Raw genomic sequence first — 17,697 nt, forward strand, 5'->3', positions numbered from 1 at the left:
GTTGAAATACGCTGTTAAATACCAAGAGTTGCTAGTACATTTTTAAGGTGCTGATATAGCTTCCTAATCAGGAAGTTACCACTATTTTATACATTTTAATACTACACTCCAAAGAGATAGTGACTATTTAGTAACTCTGCATCTGCTGTAAAATACGTATTTAGATTTTTTTCATACAAAGATCAGACTCAAAATTTAGCTTCTTCAGTGTCACTTGTTTTCCAATAGCTTTTAAACATTTTCATTTGGTGCATAAACCAATTTTACAGTACTCTGAAAACTCTTACAGATATTAATGTACTCAAAATAGAAAATTAGTGAAGCAAGAATGAGTATAGTTATACTGAAAAATAGCCTCTGGATCCCTACAACATAATTTGGTTTTTTTTGCAAAATAAGATGTATTTACAAACTATAAAATACTTCCCCAGTGTCCATATTTTATTTTTTAAAAAATAGTACATAAAGGCTGAAAATGGGAAAAATTGTCAGAATTTTAGTTTCAAAGCAAAATAAAGAAAGAATTCAGTGCAGTTACAAATACATCCAAGTGTGCCAGCCTGCAGCCGGTTAGGAAAAGCAAACTGCAAACATGACATCTCTGTGCAAACAAGTAATTACTGACTTGCATCTACTTAAATTGTTCCCATCTAAGCTCTTCAGAGTTGAAGAATAGGGAATACAAAAAGTGACTTCACATGTTCAGTCCAGCTACATGCTAGTAAAAGCTATATACTCCTCTTGCAATAGGTGGAGGAAAACAGCTGGAGATAGGTCATCTGACAGTTAAAACTATTATAGCGCCAGTAAAGCAGTTGACGACTCACTGGAGTCAATTAGTCAGCCCCTAAACATTTTCTCACACTAAGATGTTTAGACAAAGCAAAAGACCCTGAATTTTCTGAATCAATGCAGCATTGCATATGTCTGTTAAAATTAATTTAGTTTTAATGTATTAGAATTAATTTCAAGACAGGAAACCTTAATTTTTATTTGGCTGCATGTAAAACGTTGTGTGCTTTTTAACTCCCACCAGTGTCCATTACACCTGCAAGAAAGTTGGCTTGGGTTTGATTTGATTAGGCATATCTTTCCTAATTACATTCTAAAGAAGGATTATGGAGATGAAGGGTGAATATACAATAAAATAATAGATGACTATGAAATATGAGAAAGAAATCCTGGGAGTTTGTGTTGAGAAGTAAAATATTATTACCTTTAAAATCTGAATATGCTGACAGTACTTTGCCTCCGGAAAAAAGCGCTGGGGAGTTTGTTATGGGCAGTTCAGGATAAAATGCAGCTTGTTCCCTAACTAGCTCTCAAGACTTGCTTCCAGGAAGTTCCCTGGAGCTGGAGGCTTGTGTTTAGCCTGATGGGTAGCTGCGTCTTTCTGTCTCTTCAGCTTTAGACCTTGAAAATTCCCTGACATCTCAGGCCTGCATTTCTAGATACTGCCAAGAAACTGCTTGTTATCAGTCTGGTAGTACTTCCATGATCACTCTCAGCAAAAAAAAAATTATGCTGTTGTAACTAACTAGCTAAAGTACATAAACGATAGTTTCGATTTCCTTTTATATCTTGTCTTTTTTTATAAATATTATTTCAAATTAAATGATAGGAAAATGAAATTAAAGAAAAGCAGAATTTATCATTGCAGGGGAATTGCAGCTCCCTTTCATGGGATTTCTTAACAATATTTTGGGTCTATTTCAAATGCTGCAAATCATTGCAGCTCCTAATCTTTCAGTGAAACCATGCCAAGTTATAACTGTTCAGAATCAGGCTTATTTTATCAATCCTTATTGTGCTTTAAAAAATAATCCTGTTGTTGATGTTTTTATCAATGTAAACATTCAATTATTTATAACAGAATTAGAACAAACATACATTCTTTTCTTTGACAATTGAACAGAGTAATTTAACAAGAACTTTTATAGTAGAATCAATGTAAGAAATCTTGAGAAAGTATTGTTAGAACTCTACAGTTTCTATCATTTTGATCGGTCCAGGGCTTGTTTCCAGCTGATGTCCATTATAAATATTCCCTGTTTGAAAACTGAGAGCACCTGTGGATAGACAAATCCTTTAAAGTCCCTTTAAACTCGATATGACCTTCAGTGATTTCTTTCGAACCTTGAGTTGTCCTTCAGTTGGACAGATGGTCATTTCGAAGGTGCATTGCAGTAGGTTCAAAAAACTGGAAGAAAAGTTTAGAGAGAAGTTTAAGCTATGGGTTGTTAACAACTGAGTTAACCAACAAAACCACCTGATCTCTAACTGTCTCAGCAGCCTTAAAATAGAACTGCATTACAAGGGAGACTCCTTTCAGAATCTGATGGATCTGATGGAATCTCAGAATCTGATGGATCATCAAAGCTCAATTGTAAGTATGTATGACAATGACTGTTTTCTCCTGAACTTTATTTTTCCAGTGTTTAAACTGAAACATGATGTAACAATACACATTGCAAGTTTTATGAATATTAACATACTGAAGCTGAATACTTTTCCAGTTCTTATTTCTTTGCTCTTTTTTCTTCCCACTTGACATCATTAGCATCTCATCTCCTGCTTCAACTTGTTTGTAACTCTTTTTCTGCCATGATACTATGTTCTTTTGTGTCTAAATAATATCCATGAATTCAGCACATTCAGTGACTCTGTACCTTCCTCTGCTCCCAAACATAAAAAATGGCTTCTGCTTGTTTTGCTGTAGTTTACTATCAAAACTTTAACATCATATCCTTCTTTAGTTTGATTCACTTTATCATTCTACATTTTATTATATTAAAAAACTGTAATACAACATTACATATCATAATTAAGACAGGTTACTTTAGGAAGATGTGTAGCAAGGTGAGAGAATAGCATATGCCTTGTGAATGATGTGGCAAAGGTAAAGTTTCTTACACTCTTCTCATTAAAAGAGTGTTCTTTGCATTCTAGATCAAGCAAATTTTAAAATAAACTAAGCATACAGCTCACCTGCCAAGGTCACTGTCATAAATTAGTACTCAGCTCAAGGACTTAGTCAGATTTAAAACCAAAAACAAAACCAAAAAATGCTGTATGACAAAAAGCTGTAACAACTTTTTCCCATTTGTCATATAGGTTTGTTCTCTTTTCAAGTACTTCTCTATTTGTGTAGACAAATGTGTATTTTTTGTTACCGTACAGAGCTTTTTATGAATGGCAAATATTGCTGTAATCTACAGAACACACACCACAGAAACATGCCTGTTCCATCTTGCATGTATAAATCATGGGGATGTCACACCTTTGAACCTTCCATGTAAATTAATCACAACTGACCTTACATATTGAGGGAGTAAGTCCTTTTAGAGTAACTTTAATGCTTTAGGGTTTTTTTTTCATATTATAAATGGCACAGTGCTGTAGCTATAGTCATCTGTCACCATCACAGCCATAAAAACTTCTGAAAGAAAGAGGAGCTTACCATACAAGTATCAGCTTTTTCTGTGGTCTAAAAACTGGCATCTATTATTTCAACTGGGGATTCTTTACATACTTATTTTCAAGTATGTCCTTTTTGCTGTCCTTTGGTTATATTAGGGTCTAACAAAATGCTGGCGGATAACTATATCAGCTTCCTTTCTATACTTTATCAGTGTAACTGTTGTCCTGCCACACTGTTGCTACTCCATAATGCAAACCAGTTTACATTGAAATACTTTATGTATCAAGTTACATGGCAGATAAGTGCTACTGCTTAAGAATGTTTTCCCACTTGTTCCAATGGAGAGCAGAACCATTTATTTACATATTAAGGCCAGAAGATAACTTTATTCCCATCCATGTATCAAAAGCATCCAGTTGAAGCACTTAATCTCAACTTGGAATTTTTTCCCCATAGTTTTTATTTTTCCATCCATAGAATCCTGCTATTTTGCTTTAAAATATAGCAAAAGATTATTTTCTTGATGGCTACTTAGTTTGCTGCTAAGCTGGACTTGGCTCAATACATATGCAAGTGCAAATACAGAATTCAGTCTATGACACTTTTGCTATCTGCCCAATCCTGGCTGCTCTGAAAAATAATTATTAAAATATTTTAAACCATACATTTTATTAGAAGCACCTTCTTTATTATAGAAACTTACAAATCCTAAAATTTCTGTATAATTATCATACTGTAAGTTTATGTGTATAGTAAGACAGTAATCACTAGAAGGTGATTAACCTGAAGTCTTCCAAAAAGAAAATGATTAAATGGAGTGGGAAGAAAAGGTACTTCAAGGAGCACTTTGAAAAGTACTCAAGCTCCAAGGTTCTTATCAGATACAATATACAAGAATGACTTCTCCATTTTTGTAACCTATGGCCCATCACCTGAGCCATAAGAAAAATGCTTAGCAGTGCACAGAAATACTACCAAACAGCTTAGGAGAGAGCTCCTGGTCTCATGAAATTCTGTGTCATTACATTAACAAGTCTGTTCATTCTAGCTCATGCTCTGAATCCAGAACATTAAAGTGAAAAATGATTTTTGCGCTTCCTTCAGAGTCTGACCAGAAGATAATGACATGAGTTGAAAACTGCCTTTGATTCCAGTGCTAATAGCCTGCCTTTACAGATTCATGAAATGCTTCTTGATTTATTCTGTATGTACCATCCAAAGACAGTAGGTAGCTGTTCTGTTTAGAAATCTCCACACTGACAGACTTTAGTGAATGATGTTCTGCACTCCAAACTACACTAATCAAAATCCTAGAAAGCTGCACTACAAGAACTTGTGCACAGGAAATGTGGTTATTTTAATGAACTGATTAGACTTTTTTCCATTTTGTTTTTTTTAAACAAAAGCCAAATGAAATTGAAGTAACAAAAAAAAAAGAAAAGAAAAGCTAATATACCTGAAAAACTGCACAAAATGCACTTTCACAATTAAATGAAATTTCTTAACTGAATAATACTGTACCAGCATTTAATCTTTTGGGCTTCAGCCTGTAACTGAGTTGAACTGGCCCTGAACCATGTTGTGCTTTGCTTGCCTAACTTCTGTATCTCCTCTGCTTGAATGGGAAGACTTACATACGTTTAACGTATTGTTAAAAGCAAAACCAGTCCTGGTTTTCCTTGAAAATAACAATTCGTAAAGTGATACATCATATTGAATTAGAAACCTAGCAATGTATATCACAATCATTATTAGTAACAAGTGGGTACACAAACAGGAAACTGTCATTTATGAAGAAGAGCTTGATCCACATTTTACATAATTGTTTACATTCTTTGTAATTCAAAACACCCCAGCTGTCAATGCTGTTCTGTCTTCTAAACTCTGCTGCTGTATTTCTGTCATTCTATAAGGCTACTACAGAACGTAATTTCTGAGTTTGTGAGCATGTTTGTGGGCTTGCAAAAGTGGTATTCTAAAAATAGTCAGCACTATGTCCCAGACTTTTGAAGTATTTTAAAAGGCCTAGTTCTAATTTAACTCTTAATTTACAATGTCCAGTGTAAGTATTTAATCACTACCAAGGCAAATATGTTCTAAATATTTCTAGATTGAAAAGTGAATGGTTGAATGAAATCACCGGAGTTATGGCAAGCTACACAAACTGAGGAACTGGCCTCTAAACAGAAGCTGTAATGATTATACATGAGCTTTTTTGATACTTCCCTTCTCTGATTGAGATAAGTAATTTGCACACATAGTCAATATTTTAATAGCAGGATCAGTAACTCTGGCACAAATGCTAAATTTATCATTGGGCAGATTCTGAGTGGCCAGGAGTTAGCAGCTGTGACCTCTTGAGAGAGACATCTGCAGGAACATGTAAGAGATAGTGCCTCATATCGTCCTGCCCTCCTGATTTCATATAAGCTGCTTGGCAGCACACTCCATCTTTGAGAGACAGCGTTTTCCAGATCATACTAGAAGCAAAAATCAGCAAAATTAGAGGCTAGTAGCCTCTGTTTCAAGCAGAGGCAAGATGCCACCAATCAGCTGATCAGCACTGTCTTGTTTACTTTGAACTACATCTCTTGGCTGTCCATGAGATTTCCCTCAGCCTGCTTTACCTCTAATCTAGGAAATAAAGGCACAATTTGATCACCACTCATACCAGATTGCCAGCCTCTGTTTTTATTGATGTGGGGACTTTGTGCATTCAGTACTATCTAAATACCATCATTATCTCTCTAGCTGTCCTAAATAAAGCTGAATGTACCAATCATTGACTGCAATGTACAGTGAGATTCAAAAACTCTATGGCAACGAGGCAAATGAATGTATTTTCTTACCAAGGAAATGGGACACCATTAGATGTATTTAGGCAAAAGCGAAAAATTAGAGAATTAAGGCATTAAAGACTTAAAGTTTAATGACTAATCACTGACTGACTATTCTAGACATGCTCAATTTGCAGGACACACCGCTTCTGGACCTCACGGATATCTAAAGACATGAACACTCTCTGCCTGATTCAAGCAGACTTAAATAATTTAGAAGCTTTATCTGCATAAAACAGTTTAGCTATATGAAGAAACAGGAAAAAATAGTGTTAAAATGTATAAAACCAGGGAATCTTGATTCACAAACTGTATACTGCAGTCATCAATTCTTCACACTATGGATAAATGTTTAGAATGTATAACAAACTTTTTCAGGAGACTGTTTTCTTACTACCTCACTGACCAAACCTTGCGAGATATTAAAGTTCTTATGTCCTTCCCTGCATGGCTTCAGCAGATAATTCTACCATTCCTTACTGCAGATAGGAAGATTAAGAAATGCAAGATGTAAGATTAGTTTGCTAAGAATGGCGTCATACATTGTCTTACACAACGTGTTCTGCTCAGTGCAACATGGCATAGAGATAAGTGTCTACATTTCTCATCTTTAAATAGCCTTTCTGCGTTGCACAGAGTGCCACTACTACTGGAAGCCAAAGCTAGTTTTTTAGAGAAAGTTGTTATCAGTAACTTTCCTCAGAAAGGATTGATTAACTGGAGTTGCAAGAGTAAATGCACAATTAAAAAAATACTGGTTAAGTAAACATATTACAAGCAAGTATTCAGAAATTCTGCTACTCACTTCCATAGTGTCTTTTGAAAGATAAACAACCCAGTATACCAGGTTGAATCCTGCAAATGCAACTGGAAATAGGATCCTAGAATACTGGTCTATTTTACTTGTGCCTCCAATAGGTGGTGGTGGGGCTGGTGGAGGAACAGACACTGGTTGACACTGGGATGCACTATTTGATATTATGCTGGCTTCAGGAGACTGATCTGTCTGGCATGTCACGGAGTTTACTCGCTTCTTCAGGTTACAGTTGGAGTCAGAATGCTGTGGAAGAAAAAAGAAAAAAGAGGGGAGGGGGAAAAAGGGGTGAGTTTTGGATACAGTTTTAGGGTTTGTGATCATTAGGCTTCTCTCCATCTTTTTACTGAAACTTGATTTTTTTTTTTTGCTGCTTTGCTGCTATAGAGCAACATAAGCAAATCACAAAAATAATGCAAATATAGAAGTAAATTTCTGTCCTAAAGCTTTGCTGTAAAAACATAAAAGAATGTGCTTTCCATATTTTAATATAATGGTAACAAATGGAAGCTACAAGAGAGAAAGAAAAAGGCAAGATGGAGCTAAAACGAAGAGAAAACAAGGTAATGGTGTATCTAAATTGCAATATATTGATATGACTGAGTATAAGAATAAAGTTTAAATAAAATAGCACATATGGGCTGGCTCAAGTGCAGTCTTCAATGTGTGAGCCCATTGATGAGTTTTAGCAAACAGTCACTAAATGGAGTCACTGTTATTAGTCCCCAAACTAGCGCTGATGAACTAGAAAACTGCTGCACAAAAGGAAATGGACTAACTGTACAGGTCCTGAAGACATGAATGCTAAATTGTTCTGTAGTTTTTCCTAGGATGAATTTAATTTTCAAATAAATCTCAAGATTTGCACAGCAGTTTCTTGCATACAACCGAAGACAAATACCCATCTTAACTGTAATGGGACTATTTTTATTTTCATTTGTGGTAAAATGAAACAAGATTATTCCTGTATTTTGTACAATATAGATAGCCAGGTCAAATTACTGTTCAGAAAGCTTTAAAATCTAGCCAGACCTCAGGACCATTTACAGTTTACCTCTTAGTTACTAGGCTGATGTATATTTGTTAGGTGACCTGTTTTATTTGTGGCCAAGTTGCCATTTTTTTTACCTTCACAAGAAGTAATAGATTTCTTCCTTGCAGAAATGGCTTGGGGATAGGATCTTCCACAGGCTCTAAGCCTGCTCTAATGGATATCAGTTACCCACTTTCACAGTAGTACCAAATGGGAGGAAATTTTCAAAAACCTTGCTGCTACTGCCACTACCCAGGACTATCATTGGTAATGTGGATGTATGGCAGCAGCCATAAATTCGTCTGATGGCTGAAAAAATACAGAAGAATGCCTAGAGTGTCATGTTTATTTTTATTGTTTTGATATGAAGTACTTAAGTTTTCTGTTAATAGGAAGCAACAGAAATATCTTAGACTCTTAAAATGCAATGCTAATATAAAACATTTTAGTTGAGATTGTCTAAAGCATCATCAATAAAGGATTGTAAAACATAATTCCAGATTATTGATGAAAATTCCTGTGCACAAAACTGCACAACATACACAGCTATTCTTGGGCTTGAATAAGCAGCTGTTTTGGTCAGCAGAATTAGATGACTGAGTGACTGAAACTGAGGGAAGTCTCAGACAATATAGATAACTTACTATACAACATCATGTACATATAGTAAATGGAATAGTAACATCTGAATGGGTTTAAGGTAGCAAAATTCTGTCAGATAAGCAATTTCCAAAGTCATTCTTTAGGAGTGATTTAGCAACAATCATTCACTTATATGTAGCCCACTGTCAGCATTTTTGGGATTTATCTTGCAGGATTTCTATGCATGGAAACAGACTTTAGTCAATCAGATAAATGACTGGCTTTTTAAGAGGAAAAGAAGCATTTTCTGAAATACATTGCCTATACTTGCACTTGGGCCACAATTTCTAGATAAGACTAGCCTAACACACCTGGTATCTCATGTATGACTTAAAATAGAGTTATAACAGGAATTATCCTTTTAGCGGTCAGTGTTACTGTTGAAGTATCAGAACGAGTGACATTGCTACAACAAGATGCCAAGTTCTGCTCATGGATGAATGGACTGGTATTCAACTGAAATTAGGGAGAGATGGATTCCTCACGGCTGATTTTAGTTTAAGTAGAGGTGGAGAACAACACCTTATTTGCAGGGCAGGGGAAAGTGCTTTTTCTGTATGTATCTTTTACCTATTGCCCTTTTTCTTCCCCCACAACCCATCAACATTCCCAAGTTCCCATATCCTTCCTTCTTCCACTTTGCCATCTACACACCAAATGACTAGTATTATGTTTTGAATGGATATTAAATGACATTCACATTCTCGGGCTGTGCCTATCTGGAACGCAGATGTTTGGTTTTGTATTTTCCAGTAACACAGCAAGCAACAGACAGAATTAAATGGAGGATGATCTACAGATGTGTCACAGAAACATAAAGAGGGTTATCCATGTCCACTTGCACTAATCGTAATAATAATCCCACTCTATAAACAGACTGACTGATCAAGCCTGAGCTACTGCTTTCATTCAAGTTGCTATTCTAGTTTGCTTGTACGCCCTGCTTTGAACTGAATTGTAGAAGTCATAAGGTAGCTTGTTTTTAACTTTACTGCAAGACAGCTCAACCTTTTGTGAAGAATGAGTGGTTCCTAAAAATGTAAGTGCTAAGGTGAATCTTAGCCCTTTTAATCTGTAATATTCTGGTATAAGTGTTGTGGTTTAACCCAACCCAGCAACTAAGCCTCACACAGCCGCTCACTCACTCCCCACAGCAGGATGAGGGAAAGAATTGGAAGAGTAAAAGTGAGAAAATCTGTGAGTTGAGATAAAGACGCTTTAATAAGTAAAGCAAAAGCTGTGTATGCAAGCAAAGCAAAATGAGGAATTCATTCACCACTTCCTCTCAGCAGGCAAGTGTTCAGCCACCCCCAGGACAGGAGGGACCCATCATGTCTAAGTTACTTGGGAAAGCAAATACCATAGCTCTGAATGTCTTCCCCCCTTCCTTCTTCCCTCACCTTTATATGCTGACCATGACATCATGTGGTCTGGGATATCCCTTTGGTCACTTGGGATCAGCTGTCCCGGCTGTGTCCCCTCTTGACTTCTTGTCCCCCCATCCTGCTTCCTGGTGGGGTGGGGTGAGCAGCAGCAAGGGCCATGGCTCTGTGTGAGCGCTGCTCAGCAGTGCTGAAAACATCCCTGAACCATCAACACTGTTTTCAGCACAAATCCAAAACGAAGCCCCACAGTAGCTACTGTGAAGAAAATGAACTCTACCCCAGCCAAAACCAGCACAATAAGGTGGGCCAGATTCTTCTCTGGATGATTCAAGCATGACTCAGGAGTTTTGTGCTGAGGTGATGGAGTTAACAGTAAGTAGAACAGCTGTAGCATATGGTCTGTGGATGATGTTCAGTACTGAACATATGAAGAATGTAGAGGCAGTAAAATCATTGTGATCATCTGAATAGGCCCCTGGAAAAGTGTAATCCTGGTTGTTATTTTTAATATTTATTAGATCGCATTCCTATAGAAGGAAGATTATCTTGGTGAGATTTCATCTCAAGCTGGCGACAGGAAGATCTGGACATGTATCCTCAGAACTTGGGGAGCAAACTAACTTGATCATGCTCCCACTTTGGGACCAGTTTATGCCATTTCTATTAAGAGTGCTATTAATAGCTTCTCATTATCTAAAATAGTCTATTGCAATATTCAGGAAAGACCTGTGCATTTTACTGTCTCAGTAAACCCACAGGTTTTTGTCATGCTCTCCACCTGCTGAGGAGATGGTTATGAGTTGATGTAAAGCATTAAGAAAGCCCCTGAGTAGTTCTTTACACTGTCTTTAACACCCTCATATGCTCATCCAGCAAGTCCGGGTCTAGACTATTTTCCTGTATACCACCACCAGGACATGGAATTCTAAGTCCAAATTTATCCCAGATGTGTAATGTGTTTCTTAGTGTGGTAGCTGACTGTAGACCAGACTTGCTGCCCCAGAACCACAACTCATATTTTTCATTGGAATTCACTGCTATTCTAAGAGAAGGAGGTGGTGAGAGGAAACCATACAGTTCCTTATTACAGTTGAGTTCTGAACAGCAGCTACAGTAATTTCTCTACTATATTTAGGTTTAACCTTTCCTTCTGACAAAGATTACGTGCAATGACATCATGAAACTTTAGCAAAACACAGTGAAACGCCTATTTTGCATAGTTCACACAGCCAATCACTCAAATAGTAAGGACTGTTTTACAAGTAGCAAGAGCAACAAGAAACCTGTGGCATGGCACACTGTGTCATAGTGAAACAATGAATTTCATTAAGTTACTGAATCCTGATGCAGAGGAGTACTCTTGCACTCACATGGAATGTTAGCCCCATCAAGCAATTAAACTTTTCACTACAAATGACAGTACAGATTGCATAACTTCTGTTTAATGTGAGATACCACAGAACTGGACTAGACAAAGACTGGTACGTATATGGGCTAGAAAGGTATAGTCTGGCTTCTACTAAGCTTCTGCAGCTCAGCTATATGATCCCTAGAAAGCTCACAAAGCAGTCTCTTTTTGCTTATAAAGGTGCTGCTCTCTTACAATTCTCATCAATATCACCAGAATTTGCTTATGCTCAGAATATCTCAAGAGGCTCTCAGTAAATTGATTGGCTTCTAGATTTAAAAAACCTAGCACGTATAACCTTGGAGTAAACTGAATTCTTTGTCTCCTTTTTCTGATTTTTATATGGATGCTAACTGTGATTGATGAATGTGCTTTGTTCTTATGTTTCCTTTCCTCCAGAGATTTCTTTAATCCATATTTGTAAATTTTTTTCTATTCTCTGTTCCTTTGTACTGCAAATATACATTCTCACTATCAGTTTAGTTCATGACCTAGCATTAACATGAGTATCTTATATATGTACTCATATACTGGCTAACTTTTAACAAGTAAGAATCTGTATGTCCTTACTTGTTTTACTCATGTCTCTTTTTCCTGTGGGCAATGCAGTAAAGAGGTTCATGAGACTAAACTCTAAAGTTTAGACCAAAAAAAGTATTATTCCTCCTTATCTAATTTATTGGATTAAGGATACTGAACTTTGCTAACATCGCAAAAAATAAAAATAAAAACCAAACCAGAAACAAACTAGCACCAAAACTCAATGTCTGTACAAGGCAGAACACCAAACTGAATATATAACATTCTTTTTCCCTGCCTATCTCATCAGTAGATAGTTTGAGTGATTTCAGCTATTCATATTATACATATAAAATCACATGCTACACATCTCCAAAGAGGGATTTAAGCATAGTTTAGCCCCTGCATTCAACAGTGTGATCTGTAAAACCTCTGCATAGCTACTGAACAATTCATATGCAGCACCTTGTAGCAGGACAGTTCACCCAATTATGTAAGATACTCTTTTGGGTATGCACTAAGGTACGTCAATCTTTACAGTCCTGTGCAGTTTAAGTATCCATCTCATGCTCGATTCATTACAACCTATAATTTAGACATTTCTTTGCGTACCTCATTGGTGGGATCTGATTCAGAAAATGTGTATTGCAAACATCTATAAACAGTGCTCTGCATAATTAAAAGCTGAATATAGTTTAGAAGTCATTAATAGTCCCAGCTTTAGGCATATCCTTAGGAATTCTAAGTTTCCTTTCCTAGGAAATATTAAGAGGAATAACATGCAAATTTGTTTTCTTTGTGCTTTACCCTAGTAAAAGGGTTAAACCTCCTAGGTGATTATTTGCAGCTTGGGAAAGCCATGCTCAAATTCTTTCTTAACCTTCTGGGATTGAAATTTACCTCAAAAGACAGCCTAACCATCAGGTGAAGATGGTTATGGGGAGAGGCCCTTTCCTCATTACTTCAAAGCTGTTTTTACTTTGCATGGAAAATGTAAAGAGCCATTACAGGCAGAAAGCATAACATTGAAAAATATGCCATGCCCATTGTATTAAATTGCTGTCATATAAAACAGGTAAGCACTAAGGAGAGCAGAGACTGGAAGTCTAATTGTTGTCTTTTCAATATGAATGTGCTCTGATAGAGACTCTTCCCAACGTTTATATGTAGCATATCAGAAAAATCATATAATTAGTACAGAGCCTCTGTCAAAACGTATGTTGAACAGATTTAAATGTTCAAAGTCATTCTGCTCTTAAACTTAGCAATGTCATTGCAGAACAATCCCTGTCTCTACATTTACTGTGCTAAATTTCTGCAGCATAGAGAAAATACTTATTTGAGGGCCTAAATGAGCCAGAATTACACAAACAGCACTATAGAGATTTGTTTGGGTTTTTTCTCTGTAATTTAACTTTACTTTGTTCTCAGTGCCCCCCTGCAAAAAATATACTGGAATTAGAATTCAATGTTGAACAAAAAAAAAAAAAGTCTAAATGCAATTAATCTTTAATTTTTCTATTTTGGTGTATGATATCAGCTACTTCTAAACCTTCCTTATTGCCCTGCATTGGCTTTGTCAGTCAGACAAGTATTTAACTCAGTCAGAACCAAATAATCAGCATTTACTTTCCTTGTTGGGATGACATGACAAAAAGCCAGTATAATTGAAAGTTGTCATTTGTTTGTAATAGTCTACTTGATAATCTGCAATTGTGGAGGAGCAGGTGGGTCTCCCTGATCTGATTGAAGGTGCTATGTTACCAGTAAAAACTTTAATGTATACAGCTGTTTCTAAAATGATCTCATAAAGGGTTATCGATAATCCAAACAGAAGTGCTACCTTTTCAGTTACACTCAGATACTCATTAAACATAGTCAGTATATTCTGACGTAATTACAGAAAACTAAATCCCCTATACTGAAGTGACATACGGCTGCTCTGTGGTTGGGCAGGATTGTTAAAGAGAATGAGAATCCCTTTCTGCTCAAGCCATGTTATTTTGAAACACAGAGACAAGGCTATTTGTAAGGAGAAGGAAGCTCTCCCAGCAGTATTTCACTGCTCTGTGCTGTTCTCTGTTAAAACAGGTCTTTTGGAACATAACTGTAATCAATCTATCACCCTATAATAATCTTTTGTCTTTTATGTGTAGTCTCTCGCATGAAAAGGGTGTCTTTTGATCCATGGTGTGTACTCCTTGACCATCTCACAGAGCATTACTTGAAATGGTGCACTCCAGACATATCACCAATTCCCCTTCCCCTGTAACTTCCAGTACAGTGATATTCCTGGATAAAGGAAGCCATAATGATGAAACAATATGATTGACATAGAAAATACACATTTGAAATGGATTAAAAAGCTAAAGGCCGAAATGTTTTTTATAGATATGGATATATATATATATATATATGTAACATTTGGTTTTGACATGCTAGACCAAGCTTGGTCACCATAAATAAAAACAGGTTTCTCTCAGGGTCCAGATGACTACTCAGCTTGTTGCCATCATATTTTGGAGTGGAACACCCATAGTTTTGTATTTCACACAGGGTTTGCCTGCAGCTGACAAAGACAGCAAGCCAATTTCTGCTCTCAGTTAACTGAGGTAGAGTGGCTTTCCTGGAACCAGAACAGGCATGCCCGGCTGTCACCAGTTAACTGAGCACATAGTCAGGTCATTGACTCTCTTACTGAAACCAGTGTAGCCCAAGGACTTGAGCACAGTTTCTTTTACTTTCATTAGTACAGTAGAGCAGAATTTAGTCTTCTGCCATCTTTCTTTTCTGAGTATAGAGAGGGTTTGACTATGATACAAAAAACAGTGAGAAAAAAATCAGGTTCATTTGAATAAAGCAAAGTTTTAAATAAAAGTAGCTAGGCTGTAGCGAGCAGGAGGCTTTTTGATAGTATTTTGAAAGATTTTATTTTGTTTATTTTCAGGAAACATAGTTAATTTGGAACTAAAAAAACCCTGAATATATTCTGTAAATACACGTATCTTGACAAGTTTAGGCCCTCACTCAAGCAGCAAAAACTTCTAACTGGATGTTTTAGAACTCCTTTGAATTTTCATTTATACCAAAACTGTCTCCCTGGGCTTCTCTTATGCAAAGCAGGTGAATGGGTCTCCTGTCATACAGAAACTGCTAGTTCAGACAGCCTAAAGTTATTACCACCACAATGTTCTTTAGCCACTCCCCAGGCTATTTAAGATAATAATTATTAAAAATATATATGTTGTTTATATATGAATATATATGAAGTCTATGTTGTTTCTCTTACTATTGCTACAGGTAGCAAGAGTTCCACTGGCAGTTGTATAGCCATGAAAATTTTCAAGTTAAGTACATCTCAATTTTTCACTTTTATTTTTACAAATGGATTCACCAAAACTAGGCAAAGCTTTATAATCTTCAGAAATTTTCTCAATGTAAAAATACCATCTGACTTCTATAAACTCAGAAGCCAGCAAGCATTTCTGACACACTGTTCACCGCTCTTCATCCTACATCTGTCCTTTCATATAGCAAAAATTCTGACAACTTTCATGAGCTTAAAAAGCACTAATAAAAATACTAGCATTACAAGCAGATGAAAAACTTTATCCTACCTAAAAGAGAAAACAATATTAAAAACAAGAATAGCTTACATAAAACAAAGTATCAAAGCCCAGGGTATCACAGAAGGGAAAGATTTTAATTTATTTTTTTAAAGTAAAGCAAAGTAGACAATTAAAAAACATTTTAATGAGAGGTGGAGTAAATGGGGAGAAAAGGCAAAAAGAAGAGCAGAAGTAAGATAAATTACACAAGGAGTAAAGAATAAGAATTTGGTGTTATAGCAACCAAAAAAAGAAAAATCTGGAAGGAAAAGTGATGGAAGAATTTAGAGAGTCAAATAAATGGAACAAGTTGGGGGGTATGGGACAACGAAGGGGAAATCAGGACCCCAGAAACAGCTCCTAAATCTACATTAAGAGAGAAACTGAGTATTATGCTGTGTGCCTTATTTAAATATAACTGCCCTAAGACCAGTAATGTAGTTATAGAAGTACAAAGCTCAGTAGAAGTTGATAATCCTGAGGAAACAGTCATATACTCATGCAATCAGCCTGCGCTAATTACACTTTTAGCATTCAAATTAGCTCGTTCAGGTCTGTTTCAGCTGAAATTATATCACTGACTGCAACATCCATCTATGTGACAACATGCAAAAGTTCTTTCTCCCTTACCTTCACCAGACAAAAAAAGAAAGAAAAAAAAAAAAAAGCTGCTTAAAATCTGTTATCCTGCAATTCCTCCTTTTTCCTAGCATGCCCTTCTAGAATGGGACCTTTAAAACCCAATAGTTAATTATTCTAGAAACTATTTTAACTACATCTTTCCTTCAGTGTAGGCACCCTTCATTTTTATGATTTCATTGATTTTACTTTTTTTATTGCTGCAGAGGTGCGTTCTCACAGATAACTAGTTTTGTGAGAAAAAAGGGGTGGACTTACAGGGCTTGAAAATTACTGTCACAGATAATAAGAGCTTTCAGCAAGGTCACGACTATGGAATTTTTGCCCACTTGGGACCTTGGTGTTAGGAGGTTTACTAGTCTTCCTAAATTGGTATGTAGATGTAAATAATATTCTTGAGGAAACATTTGCAGTGTGCTTCCTAGATGCTTATTTTATTCCTAGATGCTTATTTTATTCCTAGATGCTTATTTTATTCCTAGATGCTTATTTTTTGCTTGTTTTTACTTGGAAAAGCTAACAAGTGAATATCTACAAAATGTGGAAGATGCATCTTCAGTTTGCCATTGTGCTTGTTTGTGGCTGATGCCCTTGAGAAGAAACTTGGAAATCTTTTCCTCTTATTAATTTGTTCAACAGCAATTTTGTAGTTTGTGCTTAGCTTGGTCTGCAATGATACAGTCTCACCCACAAGTACTGCAGGAGCCACAATCATCAGGGGTATCTTTGAGTGTATCTCAGCATATGCAGACAGTTATTTTTTGAAACAGTTGTCTTCTAGAGACTGAGGAGGGGAGGGAGGTGGTGGCAGTGGTTTCATAGCATCTGCTGTGAATCCACCAGCAGTAGCATGTGCAGAGTAGGTCAAACTGTTTTCATATCACTCAACAGGTACTTTAATGAAGAAAAGTGGCTTCCCCCACCCCCCTTGTTGGAAACCTCCTTATAATTAACTCAAACCTGAATAAGTGTGTGTAGGAAAGATCAGACCTATTGTTCCTTTTCATTATGTAGCAGCTATCAACAGCCTCCTCATGCTACATAAAGCCAAGTGATCTCTCTAGCTTTTTTTCTGATAGCTTGCCCTCAAAAAAAAAAAAAAGTCAACAAAAGAGTAAAAATGGAGCTTTAAAACATTTTAAAGTTCCTTCAGTCTTAACAGTATTTTTCTTACTATACGCTATTTTACTGTTGTAATGTTCTGCACATTCAGTCCAGAGTACTGCTCTATCAATTATGATGATATTGGGGAGGAAGGAAGTATGCCCTAAATACTAGCTAAGGCATACCCTCTTTTCCTCTTTTTTTTTTTTTTTTTGTAAGTTTTAAATATAATTATAAAAGTTTACTAGTTAAAATAAATGTAGATATGAACACTGCAAATATTGCCA

The 17,697-nt window shown here is 36.3% G+C and overlaps 1 protein-coding gene across 4 annotated transcripts in view; it reads right to left on the reverse strand.

Annotated features, from left to right (window-relative positions):
* Positions 1–476: 476 nt before the first annotated feature.
* The window catches only part of GABRA6 (gamma-aminobutyric acid type A receptor subunit alpha6), a 28,442-nt gene continuing 11,221 nt past the window's right edge, over positions 477–17,697 (reverse strand). For 3 of the 4 annotated variants that reach the window (XM_080399294.1, XM_080399295.1, XM_080399293.1), the window contains 2 exons: positions 7,064–7,318; positions 477–2,200 (listed from right to left, as the gene is read on the reverse strand). In XM_080399294.1, coding sequence (XP_080255420.1) covers positions 2,150–2,200; positions 7,064–7,318 — 306 coding nt within the window. In that variant the 3' untranslated portion in view covers positions 477–2,149. The remainder of the gene's footprint in view (positions 2,201–7,063; positions 7,319–17,697) is intronic. The other variant, XM_080399296.1, reaches the window with a different exon arrangement.

The sequence above is a fragment of the Falco punctatus genome, assembly GCF_963210335.1.
Source record: "Falco punctatus genome assembly, chromosome: 8".
In the NCBI taxonomy this organism is placed as follows: Eukaryota; Metazoa; Chordata; class Aves; order Falconiformes; family Falconidae; genus Falco; species Falco punctatus.